Source organism: Notamacropus eugenii, chromosome 5 (assembly GCF_028372415.1).
Source record: "Notamacropus eugenii isolate mMacEug1 chromosome 5, mMacEug1.pri_v2, whole genome shotgun sequence".
Classification (NCBI taxonomy): Eukaryota; Metazoa; Chordata; class Mammalia; order Diprotodontia; family Macropodidae; genus Notamacropus; species Notamacropus eugenii.
Genome location: NC_092876.1, coordinates 299,621,216 through 299,643,318, shown reverse-complemented (window position 1 = coordinate 299,643,318; position 22,103 = coordinate 299,621,216). Strand labels below are relative to the sequence as shown.

Genomic DNA, 22,103 nt, shown 5'->3' with positions numbered 1-22,103 from the left:
TACCTTCAATTTAGCAGACTCTTATTAAGCACCTACTATGTGCAAGGCACTGTATTAGAAGCTAGAATAGTAAAAGCAAAAAAAAAAAAGAATTATTTCTCCCTCCCAGGAGGAGCCTACTTTCTGACTTTTTATCATATGTGCTTCTTGACCATCCATATATTTTACTAAATCCTTCGTGTGGGATCTCTCCAATGTCCTGAAGTCCTTTCCTTGGATAGTTTCAGTTTTTGGTGGATACCAGTGTTGATCTACAGTTCTCCATCTGTCATTCTTTGCTCTTATACTTTGTATTTTCCAGTCCTGTATGTCTGATTATGGGTATTCAGGAGATGGGCAATATATAAATAAAATTAAATTTTAGAATTTTAGCTACCCTCATGGAGTTGATAGTCTTATATACCATTGTCAGAGTTCTTGAAAAAATAAATAACCAAAATAAAAAGTGTGTGTGTTCCTGTAGTGTCCTGTTTTCCCTGACTTCTCTGCTTCCAACTTTATAAAAAATATTAAACATGCCTATGCATTGGTTTCTTCTCACTGCTTCATATTTCAAAGCATTACTCATTCAATACTGTGTGGAATAGACCTATCCTTTTTTAAATTTTACTACGTACCCACATTCTAGAAGGTTTTTTTTTTTCCCATGACATTGAACATATTTGGGCTGTGAAATTTACCAGCATATGTATATGTATGTCTGTGTGCTCAGTTTGATTTATATGCCTCATAACTGGGTTTGCAGGAATACATTGCTTTGAAAAAGCTTTTCTACACTTGCATTTTGGCATAGTTGACAAAAGCTCTGTGTTTGTGTGCCAGTGTGTGTGTGTGTGTGTGTGTGTGTGTGTGTGTGTGTGTGTGTGTGTGTGTGTGTGTATGTGTCAGAGAGACAAACAGAAAGAAACAGAGAGAGACAGACAGGAGGGGGGAGGTGGGAGGAGTAATCATCCCGATTATATTCTAGGAGCATGAATATGTGGAAAATGTGATCCCTTTCAACTTAATTGCTTATGTCAGAGACCAATAAAGCTACATTTTGCAAATATGTTTGTAAATCAACTGAATGGCTGTATCTGGGAATGTTTGATTTAGAATCTCAAATAAAGCCTATTCTACCTGAAAATTTACAACTGGTCTTATTTTAAATATATATGACCTAGCTACCATTGAGTTTCTGTATGTGGTTTACCTATAAAGTGGAAAAAGTGACACCATTTTATTTTATTTTTTCCTATTGTTGGAGAAAGGGCTATTGCTTTCACATCATTTCAGTTTCCTGAGATATAATCTAGTTTCCTTAGCCTGGAGTTCATAGCTCTTTGTAATCTAATACCAGCCTATTTTTCCAAAGTTTTTTTTTTCCTCTCCTTTTCCCCAAATTCTAGCAAGACTGGTCAATGCCCTAGACATACCCGACTTATCTCTGGCTGTTAGTCTTTGATATCTCCCCTTATCTAATCCTTTAAGAGACAGTTCTCACCTCCTCCTTCAAGAGCCCACAATTCTCTACTTCTTTTCTCATAAGGTGAGTAGAATTGTATTGTTTACCCCGCAGATTGATCTTTAATTATGTTGTTTTTAATCATTGGAAGTTTAGTTATCACATCTTTAAAATGAATGAGATTAGACCCCAGGATTTCTACTCTTGTACCATTATGTTCATCTCCCTCCTTCTGGAATTTGGGCTCCACTCCTGGGTGATCATCTGCATTATCTTGGGGCCCAGACCTCCAGCCACTTCCTGATATTTAGTCTCCATGTTTTCAGTACCATTATATGTTATTTTCCACCATTAGAATGCAAGCCCTGGAGTTTCATATATTTGCATCTTCGTTGCTCAGCACAGTGCTTGGCATATAGTAAGTGCTTAATAAATGTTTTCTTCCTTTCTCTCTGAGTATATACCCTATGCTAGGTTTCACCTTGTTGGATGGCTTTTGTTGAGGAAAGGTAAAGTAAAATTTGAAATGGTTGCTGCATTGCAGCATTTATTACAAAGGCACCATACAAAACTGAATAAAATGTAGACATTTATCTCCTAACGGAAAACCTCAAATCTGAGCCATTTAAATCTTGATCAGAAAGAGGAAAAAAAACCCATGATGTTATTCCAGACATATGTGCAAAATCGAATTAACAAAACAAGAAATTATCTTTTCTCCCAAAATTTTTAAAACTTCATTACTTACACACATACACACACATGCGCACACACACACATACATACACACATACGTATGCTATCTTTCTGGGTCTGCAGATCATATATGTTTTTCTAGTTTTCCTGTATTCTTCACATTTATCAATTTTTATTATAACATAATGTTCAATTCCATTGCAATATCACAGTTCATTCATCCATTTTCCAGTCGTTGGTCATCCAGTTTGTTTCTGTTTTTTTTTTAGTAATATAAATAAATTGGTTTTTTTTACAGATAAAACTTTTGATATCTTTTTTCATTTAATAGATAACAGGAACTTTTGAATAAGGTAACTCTTCCTACTAAGACAAGTTGGCATTTTCTCTGCAACTTACAGTCTTAAGAGAGTTGCCTAGAGCACATGACCTTCCCAGGTTCATACAATCAAAATGTGTCAACAGGTCTTGTTGGCTCCAAGGCCTGCCATATAACCACTATTCTTTCTGTCTCATACTGAGGCTAGTAATAAGATTGCAGCATATAAAAGTATGATCTATTTTGAGATCCTTAATGAATATTGCCAAATTGCTCTCTAAATCATTTATGATAATCTCACTGGTGATGTAATAGAGTACCTATTTCCCTATAGCTTTGCCAATATTGACTTTAAACTTTCCCCCCTTCTCTCTTTTTACCAATTTAGTGGATGTAATATAGTATCTTTAGGTGGTCTTTATTTCATTTTTTTTCCTAATTATCAGAGAGTTTGATCATTTTTCACATTAAAACCAGTTTTTATTTCTTCCTTCAAAAGTTATCCAATAGTTCATGTCCTTGGATTCTTTCTCATTTGAATATTAAGTATTAATCTTACAGATATTAGGTTTTGTTGTAAATCAAGCAACTAATATTAATATTCTCTTTAGGAAAAAAACACAATAAGGAATTAGAGAAAAAATATATACATTCCAATCTAGTACCAAATATAAATGATTGGGGGTTACCCCCTATGTTTTATTATTGATCCTGCCATTCCTTTCAACATTGATAATAACAAATTGATTATACATTATTTGCCATCATCTCTGTAAATATCATGATATCTTTTCTTACTCTTTGTTTCAGACTCACTCCTTAAAAAGTTGAAAATTTATATAACAAAAAGCATTTTCTTACACAACAGTGTCTTATAGTGGATAGAGGATAACCTTTCTTACATGGAGATTTGGTTCTGCCTCTGGAACTTATTAACTGACTGGCCATGGGAAAGTCACTTAACTTCTTGAGGGTCTATGAAACTCTCTAAAATAGTAAGAAAAGAGTTGATCTTGTTTAATTGATTCAGTTTCTTATTCCCTTCACAGATAACATCCCAGGTGCATACCATTTTTTTTTTTCTCATTGACTTGCCAAAATAACTTTAAAGTTGCATTCCTATGGGGAAAAATAGACTTTCCCCCTCTCAAAAAAAATTTACAGCAAAGAATACTGACATTTACTTCAAAGAACATTCTGCTTTTACCCATTCTGGGATAGATATAGGGACATATCTCTAGTTTATCTGAAACAGAGATAGAAATAGGGGATGGACCTGTGATTTTATTGGTACCAGTGAAGGTTGATGCCTTCTTTGCAACTGTATGGTCATAGAGAGCTGCCTAGAAGACAATGAGATTCAGTCACTTGCCTAAGATCACATAGCCAGCACATGTTGGGAAGAACTTGAACCCAGGGCTTTCTGGCTTCTAGGCCTGCTCTCTTCTGAGTCTGTGTGTTTGCCCCTCATGTTTCTAGTAAGAAAAGTTATTTTGGTATTTAATTTAGACTACTCCCCTTGTATATATCTTATTTGTGTATAATTGTTTTCATCATTAGAACTCTCTGAAAGCAAGGACTGTCTCCTTCTTTTTGTGCATAGTGCCTGGCACATAGTAGGTTTGCCATAAACGTTTATCAGTTGATTGATTGCCCACATACACATTTAATGCATGCCCTATATTAAGGGCTCTTAACTTTTTGTTTGTCATGGATCCCTTTGGCGGTCTGGTGAAGTCTGTCAAACCCTTCCTAGAATAATGTTTTTAAATGGATAAAATAAAATAGGATGTCAAAAGAAATCAATTATATTGAAATAGTTACCAAAAAAATTTTTTTTAATTCACTGGCTCCATGATAAGAATCTTTGCTCTGTAGAGAAGCAGCTGAAATCTAATACAGAAAAAGAAGTAAATTTACCCATTTTTTTCCATCTTCTTGGAACCACATCATTAGTATACAGTATGTCTTATACACTTTCTCTAAGTCAGGCGTTCACATGCTTAAAGACACAGGATCATTTCTCCAGTAAGTTCTCTTCTTAAGGGCAAGCCTCCCCACTTTACCTGGTACTTATATGGAATAGTTTCCAGTGTTCTCATTCCCTTGATGGTAGTGATTTTGGTGGGTTTTTATTTTGATTTTCTGTTTGTCTGTTTTTGCTTGACTCTTACTTGAGTTAGAGCTTGACTGCTTCTCCTGGGCAGTGGGACCAGAAATATGATTCTAGATGGTTTCCTAACCTATAGGAAAGTCGTTTCATAGCTTATAGTAGAGTTATTTCATAATTATAATTGAAGTCATAGGGGTGGGAAACCTGTCACCTCGGGGTCACATGACCTTCTAGGTCCTCAAGTGCAGCCCTTTAACTTCACAGAACAAATCCCCTTAATAAAAGGATTTGTTCTGTAAAACTTTTACTCAGTCAAAAGTCCACACCCAAGGATCTAGAAGGCCACATGTGGCCTCAAGGCTTCAGATTCCTCATCCCTGTAAACCTATAGTGTAGTAATTTCCTAATTACATCAAAAGTTGAATTGTCCTGAAGGAAGATTTGCATTTTACCTTTGTCATGTTTTTCATATGAAACTGACTTATGAATGGCATGAAACTCATCAGCATATAAAATCTAATAATGGTAATAATCATTTCCGTTAATTTAATTCTTTACAGTTAAATTATCTAATTATCTACATTATCTACACACACAACACACACACACACACACACACACACACACACACACACACACTCTCTCTCTCTCTCTCTCTCTCTCTCTCTCTCCATCTCTCTCTCTCTCTCTCCTAAATGAGGCTGGCTACTATAGGATCTGGACAAATATCTTTTCTTATGAGAGAGGTAAAGTTGAATCAGATCACTTAGAAACCAAAAAATTATAGGGGTATAGGTACATAGATATATTTCCCTCTTGTGATTATTAGGTAAGGGTGACTACATGTTCTCATAATTTATATGGCGTTCAGAAATAAGAACTACCTTATCCTGTGGACAAAACAGAGTCATTTGAGAGGTTTGCCTTTTGAAAGCAAGTATTTATAGGCACCTGTATCAGCTTTGCATCTACTGAATGGTGCCACTTCTTATAAGGATCAGTGTCTTAGGATCCATTAAATAAAAGAATAAGGAACTCTGCTAAGTTCTCTTAAACTTCCCTATGCTGACAGATGGTCATTTTTTTTAGGTTTCTAGGTTGGACTGTTTTCTTCTTTAAAATAGCTTGGTTCACTTAGACAACCAGACGGGAGTCCTTAACATATCAGATGCTTGACTATTCAGTGTTGGTTGAAATGTTAATGGTACTATGTTGTACAAGTACCCCCAAGAGAAGTATTTCAAATCCTTGACATTTTTACTAAACTGCATTTAAAAAAATAAATGAAACTTTTAAAAATTTGAATTCTGAAGGGACAAGAATCACTCAGAAAGTTCTGTCTTCTATTTCTCTATATTTCATTTCTTCCTCTTTCTAAATGCCCGCCCATACTCCTCCCTCCACTCCACATCTCCCATATTAAGGATTTCCTCCACAGTGGACAACTTAAAAACATAATTATAAAAGGAGATAAGATTTCCAACCTCCTGCTGTAAGTACATACGGAATCTATTAGTCATCGGTAAGGCGTATCTTCATTGCTTTAATGTCTATTGGAAATAAATGACTATTTTATGATATGATATAAACACATTAAGTACTCATTTTTTTTATCCATAGAGTGTGATTGTACAGATGTACAGAACTTGTCCAATGCTGAATCTGTGAATTTTGATTTATTTGTACACAAAAATCCTGGTATGTGTTACCTCTACTTCTTCCCAATATTTTAATGTTGGTTTTGCCTAAGGATCTGTCCATGTCTCCTTTCCATCTAACCTTCTAAACACTCTTCATTGAAGTAAATTTAATTTAGTTCCTCAACTTTGATCTCAGTATTTACATAGCTCTAACTGCTTCCCCTCTTTTTTTAAAGTTCAAGACCTGCAGTTTCAACTGCCCGTAGGATATTTACATATGACTATCCCACTCAAATTCAGATTACCCCACTGTAAAGTCTTTGTTCTTCCCCTATACCTTTCCTTTTTGATTTCTGTGCTTCTTTATGTGGCATCATCATTCACCTAGTCTCCTGTCTTTGTATCACTGCTATCATCTTTGATGAATTTCTTCCCTCTCCTAACCTCTCATGATCACTTCATCAGCGGCAGTTGTTTCTGTCTTGGTGACATCTCTTGATTCGATTCCCCTCCTCCTTATTTGTACTGCAGCCACCCAAGTACCATCTTTCATTATCATCACTCTGAATTTCAGTAGCCTCACAATAAGTTTTCCTGCCTTCCCCACCTGCACCCAACTCTCTCTTCTAATCGACCCCTTCTAGCACTACCAGAATAGTTTTTCTTACATATCTGATCAAATCACTCTTCTGCTCAGAAATCGTCACTGGCTTCCTCTTACCTCCTACATAAAATTCATGTACTTAGTCCAAACCATCCATAGACTTTTGCCCACTTACCTTTCTGTACCTTCTCCCTTATGTTCTGTTCTGAAGCCAACATGGATGTCTGTCTCTCCTACCTATTCTGTACTCTCACACCTCTAAGCTTTCCCTCAGACTGTTCCTATGCCTGGAGACCCTTCTCCTGGTTTCATTTAATGATTTCCTACCCATCCTTTAAAGCCCCATTCAAATACTATCTCTCTGGGGGTAATATACCTCTGCTCCCACAAGATGAAAATCGTTCCTTTCCCTTCCCCTCACTTACCCTACAGAATTTTGTTTTGTAGCTCTCTGATGGTTTCACTAAGCTATAATGTATATTATAGTTATCTATGTTGGTACCTTATTCCCCCCACTAGGCTAGAATAGCATCTTGAGGATAGAAACTATGTCTTATCTGAATTTTGTATCTCCCTCAGCACTTGGAATTTTGCTTTGTGTACAATAAGCCCCTAATAAATGCTCATCAGTACGGATTCAGATAGGCCATGAGTTAAAACATCACATGAAACATAATGATGTATTTTAAATAGGATTAGTCAACTACAGGAGTATTCGTTCTCTTTCCCTTTACCCACACCATAAAGAAATCATTGGCACTCATTTTCAGGTCTTCCTTATGACTTATTTAAATCTCTCCCATTACAGTTAAAATCCATTTCCTGTGGTGCAGATCCTCTGTACAAATGACCTTACTTTTCTATATAACAATCCCCTTTAAGACTCATTCAGAGCTCAGAGTTCCAAGTCAAAGACTTACAATGGAAGGCTACACACACACATACATGCTGATCCCCTATTACGACTTTCTCTGAGCTCATGGAACCCCTATTGCCTATAGTATTTGTTGGACCCCTAAACTCTGCTATGTTCTACTTTTTAGTTTTGAGGTATAGGTCTTGTCTTCCCAATGACATCTGAAGCTGCTTGATGACTGGGAGTATGCCTTATACCTCTCTGTATTCCCATACCCCAAAGATCACAGTCAGAACAGAGGTCTGGGGTAATACTGTCCAGGATACTGAGGATTCTCTTGCCTGACTTGTAAAAATGAGGAAATATTGCTTCTTGTTCCCAGTGAGGATATAAATATAAAATGTGATGATGAACAGAGGAAGGGAATGTACATCTATTTAGCATCTGTTATGTGCCAATCACTGTGCTAGGTGCTTTACATATATTACCTTACTGAATCCTCACAACAGTCCTGGGGGGTAGGTCTGCCATTATCGCCATTTTACAGTTGAGGAAACTGGGACAGAGAGAAGTTAAGTGACTTGCCCAGGGTCACATAGTGACTAAGGGTCTGAGGCTCAATTTCAGTTTGGGTTTTCCTGAGTCCAAGTCCAGAATTGTCTTCTCTGTGTTACGTAGCTGCCTCTAAATATGGTGTCCTACATAAATGAAAGGATGTAAATTGAAAACAGTAGGCATAGCTGACATTCACAATAGAACATTAAGATTTGTTCAGCATTTTACGAATATTACCTCATTTGATTTTGATCCTCATGACAACCTCAGGAGATAGGTGCTACTATTGTCTCTGTTTTACAGATGAGAAAACTGAGGCAGACAGATCAAGTGACTTGCCCAGGGTCACATCATTATTGTCTGAGGTTGAATATGAATTCAGGTCTTCCTGACTCCAGTGCTGGTACCTAGCTGCCTCAGTGGTGCGGCAGATAATATATATTGGACAGTATAGTAACCATAGCTTTCTTCTACTTTTATCATTAGCCTTTTTCTATTCTACTGTCCCTTTTTCCTTGTTTGTTCCAGTTCCCTCTCAACTCCCTGAGTTTTAACTCATTTCCATTCCTTACCTCCATCTGCAAGTAAGAAAGCCAAAGCTAAAAATATGTCCAAAGCTGGGGTTATTCATTATTTTTCTTGTGTCATGGACTTTTCTGGCATTCTGGTGAAGCTCTGGACTCCTTTCTAGACTAATAATTTTTAAATGAATAAAATAAAATACATTGTATTGTAAGGGAAAAATTGTGTTGGAAACCACCAAAATATTAAAAGTTCTAAGTTCACAAGTCCCCAGAAATCTATCCCACTGTACATGTAAGTACATGAATCACTACCCTCTATAGAAAAAGAGATGCTTAGTATGTTGGTGGTAATAAATCTCTTGTTTTTGACAACAATCTCCATTTGTGCCTTTTGGGCACTGAGTCGTTTATTCCTGCTAGGCTTGTTAATAGTTCCTTCGTTGCCACTTAAAATCTTCAGTGGCAGGAAATGTACCTATTTCTTTTGCTCTAACCACCTCATTGTCCCTATGGCACTTGCAGATAGCTTTTTCATACCTGACTAACATCTCCATGCCGGACACACAGCTGTTGACATGGCCATAAAAATCACCGTGGAGGTGAGGTTTGCTAGGAAAAAGGGGACGAGTTGGAGGATTTGAGCTGGTATATAGTGAGGATGGGATAGAGAAGGGAATATGAAATTAGAAGATAGGGGACAAGAAAATGCTGGAAGACACATCTGTTCTTCCTTTTGTCCCTTAGATCAGGGACATACCCGTTTTCCCACTCAAGAAGAGGTATCGTAGGATCCTTAGGCAGAGCAGGAAAGGAATTTTGAGATCATCTAATCCAACTTTCACATTTCATAGAAGAGAAAAGCAAAGCCTAGCAGGATGAATAAGTTGACAAAAATTCCACCAATAATAATGTCAGGGTTCAACCTAGGTGCTCCGACTCCAAATTCAGTATTCTTTTCATTGCATCATACTGCCTTCCCAAGGAAGGGACCTTAATAATGGAGTCTAGTCTAGTATGGTAGACTCACCCCCATGTGCCATTCCCCCAGCACCCAGCAACATGTCCTCTTAAGTGTATCTAGCTGTGTGACTCCTATATGCATTCATTGCTAGAAGACCTCTTAACCACCTCTTGTCCGCCTATGTGAATGCTTTTTTTAGGAAAGTGCATCAGCTATATCTTTTCTATCCTGGACTCACCTAGGTGTTTCTCAGACCCACTGATTTCTCCTGCCTGAAACTAAGCTTTTGGAAGGGTCCTTTCCATTTAGACCTTATGAGTATGTAACTAAACCGATGACAGAAAATCTATCAAGGACTAATGAATCTCTGGAGAAAGCCTCATTGATTTAGCCAAAAAACTGCCTGTTTAAGGAATTAAAAAAATCTTGAGCTAATTAATGTCATAACACAGACTTTGGATTTTCTCAGACCTGCTACTGCTATAGTCATGTAGGAAGATCCAGACTGAAGATCCAAGAAGAGAGCACTTCATTGGTTCAGCTGGTACTTTCCTAGAGCTTTGATCTGGGAATTGGAGGACTTGGGTGCAAGTCCTGCCTCTGTTATGGCCTGTGTGAGCTTGAGCAAATCATTTAACTCTCCTGGGCCTGTCTACTTGGCTTCTCAGGCCCTTTGTAGCCAGAAATGCATGACTTTATAAATTTAGATTGGCTTTCTTAATGGAAATTCATTATGAGTCTTAGAATCTCTTAGCATACTGTCTTCAAGGTTTATGTAACCTGAGTTTCTTCCAGGCTTCATGATAGACTATTCAAACAGACCATGGACAGAGATGATGTGCACCCTAGTCTGATGAACTTAATAATTTCGCCATCATATGTAGTTATTCCTACCCTTAGCCATGTCCTAGTACTAATACTTTTTAACGGTAGTAAATGCTGGGGACTGCAAAAACAGTAGTAGGAATATGGGAGAGCTTTCCTTTAAAACATTAGCAGCTACTGTCAATACCCACAGCAACTACTACTACTAGAAACTAACACTAACACCTACCAATATTCACAACCATGACCACCACCTCTTCCCCACAGTTTATGTTCTTTATACTTGGTCTGAGTTCTTCTGGCCCCAATGTCTTTGTTTAATGTGTAAAAGCAGTGACTATGCTTATTTCTTACCAGGGTTTTATTTTTCTTTCCCTTTTCTAATGGGGGCAGACAGGAGGGAGAGAAAGTGAATTTTTGTTGATTGAAAATTGCATTTTAAAATCAAATTATATTCTTTTGCAAAATCAGAAGACAGACTAATAATGGTGGTGGTGTTGGTAGTGATAGTGATAGCAGTAAGAATTATTTGTGCTTGCCCAGTACTGATTTTTCTTTGGTGAAGTTCTAAATACCTTTTATGACTTCTGTATTATTGTGAAATAACTTGATGCACCTTACCTGTGCTAAATATTTTTTAAAGTATATTGTTGAGAGAATGACCTTGGCAAGGTTGTAACTACAAAACAGGGCAAAGAAGCTCCCCTGGACTGTTTCTGATAGAATAAGCCCTTCACAGCAATGCAAGGACCTAAAACATTTTCAAAGGACTCTTGAGAAAAAATGTCATCCACATCCAGAGAGAGAGAGCTATGGAATCAGAACAAAGAATGAAGCAGACCACTTTTTCTTGTGTTATGTTTTGTTTTGTTTTGGTTTTTCTAATGGTTTCTCTCATTCATTTTAATTCTTCTGTGCAACATGGCTAATGTGAAAATGTGTTGAATAAGAATGTGTGTGTAAAACCCATAGAAGATTTCATGTTGACTCAGGGATGGAGGGGGAGAAAATTTAAAACTTATGGAACTGATTATTGAGAGCTGAAAACACAATAAATTAACTCAATTTTTAAAAAAATTAAATGAAAAATAAATAGAAGCTCCCTGGGGGCTGATAACCCTTATGCAAACAACAGGGATATTTACAAAGTACTTCTGAAAAGTATGGATGTTTTTTATCAAAAGTAGAAATTTATTGGGTTGATGGGAAAGGAGAAAAGATAAAAAATGTGAATTTGTAAGATAAAAGTTGCCTGGCATTTCCAAAGGAATTAGGGTCTTAACTTCCACTATAGACATAATAATTCCAATAGTACTGTATCATTATGAACTGGGTTTCAAGTAGCATCATAGGCCTTAGAGCTGGCAGAGAACTAGAGAATTCACACAGGGTAAGCACTCACATGGTGGTCAAGGATACTCTCAAGGTCTCTCTTAAGAATTTTAGAACTGATTGCGTGACATAGGAGACACTGGCACAAGACTGCCCAACATAGCATGCCCTCATCAAAGAAGGTGCTGTGCTCTATGAGCAAAATAGAATTAAAGTACCTCAAAAGAAATGTGAGCTGTGTAAATTTAGAGAATCCACACCAAATTTTCACATGGACTATTTGTGTCTGACTTGTGGTAGAGCATTCCGAGCTCATATTGGTCTTATCAGTCATAGTTGGATGCATTGTAACTTGACTCTAACATAGTAATGTCATTTTGGTCCTCTTTGAGGACCAAATCAACCAACCAGTCATTATAATCTGAGTTTCAAGTAGGATTGTAGAATTTAGAGCTGGCAGATATCTTCAGAGACCATCTCTTTCACAGACAAACCTACTTCCTCATTTTACAGAGGAGAAAACAGTTTCAGAAAGGTTTAGAGATGTAAATTAATCAGGATTATTTTTTTGGTCCAGATCTATGATTTCGTCATTATAGGTAGCTCTTAAGTGAGGGAATCCTCTCTACTAATGAAAAAATTCTTCAATTTATATCTATTATAAATAAGACTTGAACTCAGGTCCATTCTGATTCCAGAGGCAGGCTTGCTATACACTACTCTATATTCCTTTACTAAAATATACATTTTCCTACTTTGTTGTCTTATAACCCTAAATGCTTACATCATTAAATTAAAATTAAAATAGACAGAATAAAATAGAATCATTAAAACAGAGAAGGAACAGATCAATGCAAATTAAAAGATAAGTAAATAAAAAAAAACTAGAAAAAGGACAAATTAAAAATTCTCAATTAAACACCAAATTAGAAATCCTGAAAATCAAAGGAGAGAGTAATAAAATTTAAAATAAGAAAACTTTTGAACTAACAAAACTAAGATCTGGTTTTATAAAAATTAAAATAAAATAGATAAATCTTTGGTTAATTTGACTTTAAAAAAAGACAGATGAATGTCTATAATACTAATAAAATTAACTAAAAAGCAAATCACTATAAGAATTGTTCCAAAAAGTCATATGCTATAGTCACCTGTTATCTGCTAAACTTAATAGATATCCCAAAGGGGCCTGTCAGTAGGGTTATCATGTGACACTAGCCTTTGTTTAACAATAGCAACAAAATCCTTCCAGTCCCTTTTAATACTTTTAATCAAAGATGCTTGTGTCATGTGTGCAAATTCTCATGATTTTAGAGATGAGAAAAAAGGTATATGGGTCAGTAGCCCTTGGTATCCTTTATTGTATGGTAATTTCTATGATTTTTTTCTACTTATTCATTATTTACCCTTCTTTCAGATATCTTGAAATTATTCCCTTAATGCCCCTCAAATTCTGCTGCTTCCAGCATAGACCTTGTTCTGTGAATACTGTGTATAATCCAGCTATTCTTCCTGTCTTGGTTTTCATAATTCTCCTTCCTCATAGAGCATGTTCGGAACTATGATATTAGAATCTACCATCATTGATGGAGTAGATAGTATATGATAGAAATCACGACAGATCTCTTCCATTTATTTGCATCCTAGTTCCTGGTCTAAGCTAAGATTTGTATTCCCTCCTCCCTTAAACATCACCACTTTTCAGTTTGATGAGGAGATATTGCTCAACAACTTGCTACATATATTTTTTAAAAGAATGGAGTCTTTCATCTTCTGCATTAACCCCTTCTCTTGTCTGTCTCCCCCTCCCCTTCCTTCTCCTACCCAAAGTAAGGTAAATTTGGATGGCCAGAGGATGCCCAGCACAGGATGCCCCGTTAACTTGGGGTTTACCAGATAGATTTCTTCCTCCCTTTCCCTCCCCTCCTCCCTATTCCCTTTCTCCCTTTCCATCCTCTCCCTTCCCCTAACCTCCTCTTGCCTCCCCTCCCTTTTGCTTCCCTTCCCTTCCCAAAACCTTAAACTTACTGCACTCTGAAGCCCATAGATTTGACAACACTAGGTCCCTGCCGAAGCTCCACTTAAGGGCTATTTTTCAGACCCTCCTGGCTTAAGAGTGGTTATCAATAGTAACTGTTGCTCTTTCCCTCCCAGCTTCATTTAGTTCTTTTTTTCTTTGGCTCATTAAAGGGGCCCTGACTACTTCTTAAATAGGCCTATTCATTGAATGGATATTACCTCACCCTATGGGAGTACCTGAATAGGCCTTGGCCTAAAGGGACCAAAGTCTCCTATTGCATCCTGGGCCTTCTCCAGTCATCCCGATGAATTTCTGGTCACTGGATTCAGTTGGCTCTGGAGGAGAAGCGAGGCTGGTGACTTGCACAGCCCTTCTTCACTCAAAACAAAGTCAAGTACAAGTCATGTCATTAGTTCTCTGATGGCATGGTCTTCTTTGGCAATGAAGGACGAACACACACACACACACACACACACACATATTCTTTGTCATGAGAGCACAATATTTATCTGTTTATTCTCAATTCTCTTTATCACCCTTACTACCCCAGGACAACTCTACTCCTTGCCCTTGGTCAGTCACTTCTTTATCACCCCCTTAATCTGACCTGGAAGCAGAGTTCTTGATGCAGTTGGTAAAGTTCAATACTTCATAAAGTTCCGTACAGTTAATTGATTGTCAGTCCTAATGCTTTTAACACATGTTCTCTTTTGACCCTAATGGTACTCCATAGAACAGGTAGTGGCAAATAGCATTATGCCCACTTAACAAAGGGGGAAACTAAGGCAAACAGGTTTACTGAAATGTTGAAAAACAAATAGCTATTAGTTTTTTGCTGTTTTTCCACAGTGGAAAGACATTGTATAGTGAAAAGAATGTTACTCTTGGAAATTGGAAGGACCTGGTTTGAAATTCCACCTTTGATGTTCAATAGTTGTGTGATCATAGGCAAATCCCTTCACTTCTCTGTTTCCTTATCTGTAAAATGGGGATAGTAATGCTTTAACTCCCTAACTCACAGGATAGTTGTGAACATCAAATGAGATAATGTATGCAGAGTGCTTTGCAAGCCATAAAGCCCTACATAAATGTCAGTTGTTATTAATTATTGTTGTTGTTAGAGATTTATAATGACTTGTCAGCTTTGCAATTTCTCTCAGAATGCAAAGCCGGCCTGTGTGGATTTATACCTGCTACAAGTTTTTACACCTTCCCCCCCCCCACCCCCCCCCCACAGTTTTATTACTCATGATATTCGTGTTTTCTCCGTAGATATCATTAATGGAGCTCAAGAAAAATGTGAATTGCCTCCTATGGATGGCTTCCCACACTGCGAAGGGAAAATCAAGGTAAAGCAAGATGGCATCCATTTATTAGGCATCCATGCCTTGGATGTCTAACTTTATGTTTGTCCTTTCCTCTTCCTGAGTTAAAAAAAAGGTTATGGTGTTCATTTCCATTAATGAAGGTAGAACTCTATATACTTGTGAACCTCAATATGTTAGGGAACTTTTTCAGCCTTGATGCTGATATATTCTGTTAAGGATGCTAACTAGTCAAGCAGAGAGGCAGAGCTCCTCCTTCAGACCTGGGCCTATTTCTGGTAAACTTTCAAGATGACACTGATAGAGAGGTATTATCGTTACAATCAGTGCCCAAGGCCCTTTATAGAAAGTCTGTTTCTTGGGTTTAAACGTCACATTTACATTTGTGCCCAAATATTTAGAAGTCCCTAGGTCAATAACCGTTAAAAAAAAATAATGTTTTTAATGTCCCACATCTGGGAGAATGATTCTCCAAGAAAAGCAGGGTTTGCAAGGTTTCAGAAAACTGAGCTGGTCATGGAATTAGGATTATGATATTAAATTCCAAGGATGTTTTCATTGTAGTCACCTGTGTCTTCTCTGAATATTCAGGTGAAAACCATACCTGGTTGGGGAGGCAGGTTTAGTAGTTCAGTTTCCCTAGAAGATGGGTACTTAATAAATTTGTTAATTGAGGATTTTTGTTTGTTTGAATCCATACCATTTCAGCTTCGGTTTTCTGGTTTCTTACCGTCTCAGATGTAAACAACTCTTTCAAACCAGATACAAACCAGTGTTCAATTCTGATTACTGAAACACTGTGTTTTCTGTCCTCTGTACTAGAAGCTCAGTTTACTCCCTGTGTTCTTGTCCTCACACTTGAGAGGGTCAGCTGGTCCTGATTCTCCTCTGATTTCCCTTTATCTATTGGCCAGAAGTGTTGCTGAGGGAACAACAATGATGTTTTCATTTGACTTTTGTCATTGCAGTGGATGAAAGATATGTGGAGAACAGATCCCTGCTACGCAAATTATGGTGTGGATGGATCCACGTGCTCTTTTTTTATTTACCTCAGTGAGGTCAGTACAGTATCTAGTGGCTTTGGGGCCTGGGTGTGGTACCTGTTTTCTCAAGTTGGGTTCTGAACTAGAATTGCTTTGGAATTTGTATTCATTTTCATTTGAATAGCCATGTGTTCCCCTTTTAGTCCCTCTTTCCTGATGCCATGCTAATAAGCTGGCACATAAGAAGTGAAATGGATATGGTTTTTATTTCCCTGCGTTGCCATTTGTACCATGTAATTTAAATATCACCTTCCTAGAGGAGCTCTAAGCACTTAAGATTCAGAAAATTAGGAAATGTTAGAACTAGGGAGGAACCTTAGAGATCATCTGATCCAGCTCCTCCATATTACTTTATTTCGTGTTTATTTCATTTTTGTTCTGGACTTGTAATGTCATTGGTGGAGGTAATTTCCTGTGCTGCTGGAGACTTGCAACTTTCTGGTAATTTACAATCCAAAAGAAATACCAGGGGCCATTCAGAGATCAAGTGACTTAATCTGCTTCACAGGGCCAGTATATGTCATAGAAGGGATGTGAACTCAGATCTCCCTCACTTTCAGTTTGCTCTATATTGACTAACCTATGCTAACTTCCCCCCTTCAATTATACATACAGAAACTTAGATTCAGAAGTATTTTAACCAAGTTCGTAGAAGTAAGCAGTGCCTGAGCCAGGGCTAGTACACAAATACTTTGTTATTTGTTATTACCATGATGGTTTTCTACTTAGAATATTATTTCTAACTAATCATGTCATTTGTTAAAGGTCAGATTTTTTTATCTCCCTTTCATCACTAAGAAAACCAAGTCTTAAGGTGGAATCCTAAGGTCCAGGTTAAGGACAGAGCAGGGAATCTAGTGTAGGTTTTATACTATCCTACTCTATCTCATTGGGCAGCTAGGTGGCTTAGTAGATAGAGTGCAGGGCCTGGAGTCAGGAAAATTCACTTTCCTAAGTTCAAATCTGGTCTTAGACATGTAGTAGCTGTGTCACCCTGGGCAAGTCACTTAACCCTGTTAACCTCAGTTTCTTCATCTGTAAAATGAACTGGAGAAGGAAATGGCAAACCACTTTATTCTCTTTGCCAAGAAAACCCCAAATGGAGTTATAAAGAGTCAGACAGCACTGAAAATGACTCAGCAACAGTAATATTCTATCTCATTCCTGCTTCAAAGATTTATTCCTCCAGCAAAGTCAGCTGACTACTCTGACAAGCCTTCAATTAATGAGACCAAGTTACTTGAACTTGAATTTGGAGGATTTGTTAACTATCACATGAGGGTTTTGCCCTGCCCTTCCCTCCCTGTATTGTATCTTTGTTCACTCTTAAATTTGACTAATTGTTATTAATAGCTCTCTAATCATTCTAGGCCAGAGGGAAGTGCCTCTGTTTTTGATAATAAATTGAAAAGTCAGCTGAATAAAATACTTTTAGCCCCACTTCTTTCATAAGGAATTCATATTTCCTTTCTTCCGTTCCATGATGGAAATCATAGGAGGAGTCTGCCCTTTAGCCTGGAGGCCAACATGGCTGCTTATATAGACGTTACAGCCCAGATTTCTGTCATTTTGCCTGTGAGGGTTGTCCTCACCCCAGCTATTGTCTCTTTTTTTTCTTGGCCCATAATACAGTCAACTTTCACGTGATAATGTTCCTAGAAAAAGAAAAGTTCCATGAAAGAAAAAAAATGAGAATGTTGGTATATTGAACCTATGGGAAGTAGACGGTTAAGTTCCTGAGACCACCAAAAGCTGTAATCTTTCACAAGAGATTGCTGAAAATGCATTTTTCTGCATATGATCTTTATAACAAAACATTAGTTCTGATAATATGCACTTTTCCTAACATAGTAACCAAGAAATAACCTATAAAATCCTGGGGGGAAGAGAGGCAAATAGGACTGGGAGGTGCAGGGGCACTGATGTCTGAAGAACGCTGAGGTTAAAAAAGGGAAAGGGACAACTTGCCATCTCTAACTGACCCTTTCTGCTCTATGGTAAACTGCTGTTCCCCTTAAAGTGCTAGCACATAGCTCAGGCTGAGTAACCCCTCTGCCTCAGCTTGGACATCCCTCTTCTTCCCCCACCCCTGGAGGTGGTAGCATGGGAAGGGAGGGGAAGGGACTGTGTTGCTGCATGCTGAGCCAGCTGAGATTCTTGAGTATCCTGTAAGAGCAGCAGGAGAAGCAGGACAGTGGTAAGAAGTGAGGGATGGTGGTACCCACCATTTCATTTATCCACAAGTTTCATTTTTTTTCTCTGCTGTGACTATATAGCCTCAAGTGTGCATGGTTACCAACGTAAAAGTGAAAATGAGGTTACCAATAAAATCAGCCAATGCTTGAAGTACTTAAAGTTAAATGGGTGAATGTTAAGGATTGACTGTATTGTCACTGATTTTTTCCCTTTAACAAAGTTTCCCTTTAACATGGTCACTCATTAGCCAAGTACACTAGTAGTCACCTTGACTACAGAGCTAATGATCATTGAAATGTCTTTGGAAACTTCCAGCTTTGGCGGTCCGACTTTCCTGATTAACGGACTTTTGTAAATGGATTCCCATAGTATTTCTTTTCAAATATGTTTGGCTTTGGTTTTCTAATGTGTGTACCCTTCTATTTCCTTGGAGTGTGGAGATCCGACTTTAGATATGCCTCTGGTCTCAGGAAAAGTCAATTATAAACACCCTTTTCACCCTCAGGGAAGAGGTTCCTTATTCAATTGAATTTTCAAAAGTCTTCCCTTACTTCCTAGTTCCAGAATTTAGCCAGAATCCAGTTCCACTGATTGACAAGCCTAGCTAATTTCATGTTCTTCTAAGGGTTTATATATTGCAATGTATTTCTCCTAAGGTAAGGGATCAGCACCTCCACTCAGCATTCCTGTCCAAGTCTAGAAGAAAGAGCTTCCTGATTTAAGATCTCCCCCTTACTCCACAAAAAAAAACGTTTAGGTGCAAGACATATATATCTCCCTTATTGTGCTACAAGTCATCTGTATTTTTTCTACCTCTCTCCCTGTCTCCATAATACAAAGACACCAGATCAGAAACAGATACAGATCAGTGGAATTAACACAAAAAAGATGCATTGCTCTCTACCTTGTTCCTTCCTAAGGATCAATCTCCAAGAGCTCTTTCTTTCAGAAATCTCTCCCAACAATGTCATGCTTCACTCTTATATTGGATTGGATGAAGATGTGACCTTTCTTGTTATGGCCAGTGCCTCTGTAGTCTTGAAGTCTTGAAGTCTTGATATGCCTGCCTTTTACTCCAACAGATTGCCCCAATTCTCCACCCCATGTCTTCTCTTTAAAATGTCTCCCTGTATACTTCACTGATGCCTATAAATACATCCTTGTCCCCTTCAACCTTAAAAAAAGTCCTCATTTGATCCTGCCATTTCTTCTAGATATCGCCCTATATCTCACCTTCCCTTTTTGACTGAATTTTTTGAGAAAGACTGTCTACACTACTTCTACACTGGATGCCTTCACCTCTTCTAAACCTTTTGCAGTTTGGCTACCTACTACATTATTCAACTGAAACTTTCTCCTAAATGATCATTGATCATTAATTTCCACATCTATTGGCCTTTTCTTAGGCCTCATCCTACTTAACTCATCCTCAGTGTTTCACATTGTCAATCATTTTTGTCCTGTATACTGTCTCCTCCCAAGTTTTTCATGATTCCGCTCTCCACTCGTTCTCCTCCTACCTCTGTGACCCCTTCTCAGTTTTTTCCTGTGGTTCTTCATCCTTGTCACACTAGCTATTTGTGGATGTTCGCAATGGTTTCCTTTTCTCTTTTCTTTCTATATTATCTCATGTGGTAATCTCATCAGTTCCCAGAGGTTCTGTTAACATCTCCATGCAAATAATTCACACATCTCTGTAGCCAGCCCTAGTGTCCCTCCTGCAGTGTGATCTTGCATCACCTTTTGGATATCGCCAGCTGAATGCCCTACAGGAATCTGAAGCTGTACATGTTTAAAACAGTACTTATTATTTCCTCCTTCCCCACCCCTCCCCCTAATCTACCTTCTTCTGGACTTCCCTATTTCTGCTAAGGACACTACCACCATTCTCCTGGACACCCAGGCTCTCAACCTAGTTATCACTGTTAGGTCCTTATTCTCACCCACCCCATAAATCAGCATTTTGTTGCCAGATCTTGCAACATACCTTATATATTTCTCCCTGTTTCCACTCACAAAGTTACCACCCTTTTATCACCTCACTACTGGACTTCTGGTTTTTCTCTCTACCTTAAGTTCTCCCCACTTCAATCCATCTTTGGATTGAAAATCAGCTGCCAAAGTAGTTTTCTTAATGTGCAGATCTGAGCATATTACATCCTCTCACTCCCCAATTAATAAACTCCACTGGCTCTTTATTATCTCTAAGTTCAGATATTCCTCTGATTGGTCTTTAGAAAGGTTCTTCACAACCTGATGCCTCCCTGCCTTTCTTCTGTTCTTATAGTCTTCTCTCATTCATACTCTCTGTTATCCAACTACACTTGCCTAGTAGATATCCCTCACACATCACTCTCCTTCTGCTTCTTTGCGTTTACACTGGCTATCACCCATACCTGGAATGCACTTGTTTCTCATATCTGTCTTTTAGTTTCTTTGACTTCCTTCAAGATTTAGGTCAAATCTTACCTTCTGCAGGACATTCCTGGTACCCCAGCTGCTAGTGTCTTCCTTCAGACCCTCCATCTACTCTCTATGTATCTTGTATGTAGCTAGTTATTTACCTGTCTCCATCACTAGAACGTGCGCTCCTTGAAGTCAAGAGCTGTTTTTACTTTTTTTGTGTTCCCAGTGTCTAAGAGCAGCGCCTGACACATAGTATACTCTTAACAAATGACTGTTGACTGATCAACTGATCTGTGGTAAAAGAAAATAAAAGTTTTAAGAATTTTCAAAATATCTGGCCATATATAAGCTCTTCCTAGCCCTTATTTTATGCAAACTTGATATTTGCATCTGAGAAGCTGTGTGAATTAAGTTCAGAAGCAGGGAAATGGTTGGGAGGAGATTTAATTCTACTCCATTTCTAAATTCATGTAATTCTTTAAGAATATTTCATCTCTTTTACTTTCTCCTCAAATCCAAAGGCTGACTAACAGGGGAGAATCACAGTGTAGTTTGGTAACTCTTCGGGGTCTTTTGTTTTTACCACCTCCAATCCCAGTATGATTATTGTAGTATGGGTAGGGTGGTAGTAGATATGGCAAGTCAACAAACATTTATTAAGTATCTACAAGTAAGCACTGTGCTAATCTTGAGGGATAAAAGGAAAAGTAAAAATAGTCCCTGCACTCAAGGAGTTTGCAATCTAACGGAAGGCAGTAAGCAGTTGAACATAAAAAACAAGATATACAGTGGATTGATTGGAGAAAATACATTCTAACCCCAGAGAGAAGGCACAACCATTGAGAGGGATTGTGAAAGCCTTCTTTCAGAAGTTGGGATTTTAACTCAGACTTGAAAGAACCCAGGGGTGAGAAGAGATAGAAATGATGGAGAGAATTCCAGGAACGGAGTTTCATCGGTGAAAGTGTACAGAGAAGACCAGAATAGAGAAAAATCAGACAGCAGAAATGCAATTGGGGTTTCTGAAACTGAAAAAATTCCTTTGCTTCTGCCCATCTTTTGTTAAACACCCAGGGACCAGTGATACTCAGTGTAACAGAATATGATCTGGACAGAATTATTGTGTCAAGGCAATATTCATTGTCATTGAAGGAGAGCTGACTGTTCCAGACATTAAAAAAAGAAAGAATGCAAAACCACTGAAGTAGTGAAATGTTAGTGACTTAAGGAAGGTTAGACTAGCA

The 22,103-nt window shown here is 37.9% G+C and overlaps 1 protein-coding gene across 11 annotated transcripts in view; it reads left to right on the top strand.

Annotated features, from left to right (window-relative positions):
* The window catches only part of MGAT5 (alpha-1,6-mannosylglycoprotein 6-beta-N-acetylglucosaminyltransferase), a 370,599-nt gene that overhangs the window by 203,110 nt on the left and 145,386 nt on the right, over positions 1 to 22,103 (top strand). For all 11 annotated transcript variants that reach the window (XM_072613264.1, XM_072613259.1, XM_072613261.1 and 8 more), the window contains 2 exons: positions 15,162 to 15,238; positions 16,183 to 16,272. In XM_072613264.1, the coding sequence (XP_072469365.1) occupies positions 15,162 to 15,238; positions 16,183 to 16,272 (167 nt within the window). The remainder of the gene's footprint in view (positions 1 to 15,161; positions 15,239 to 16,182; positions 16,273 to 22,103) is intronic.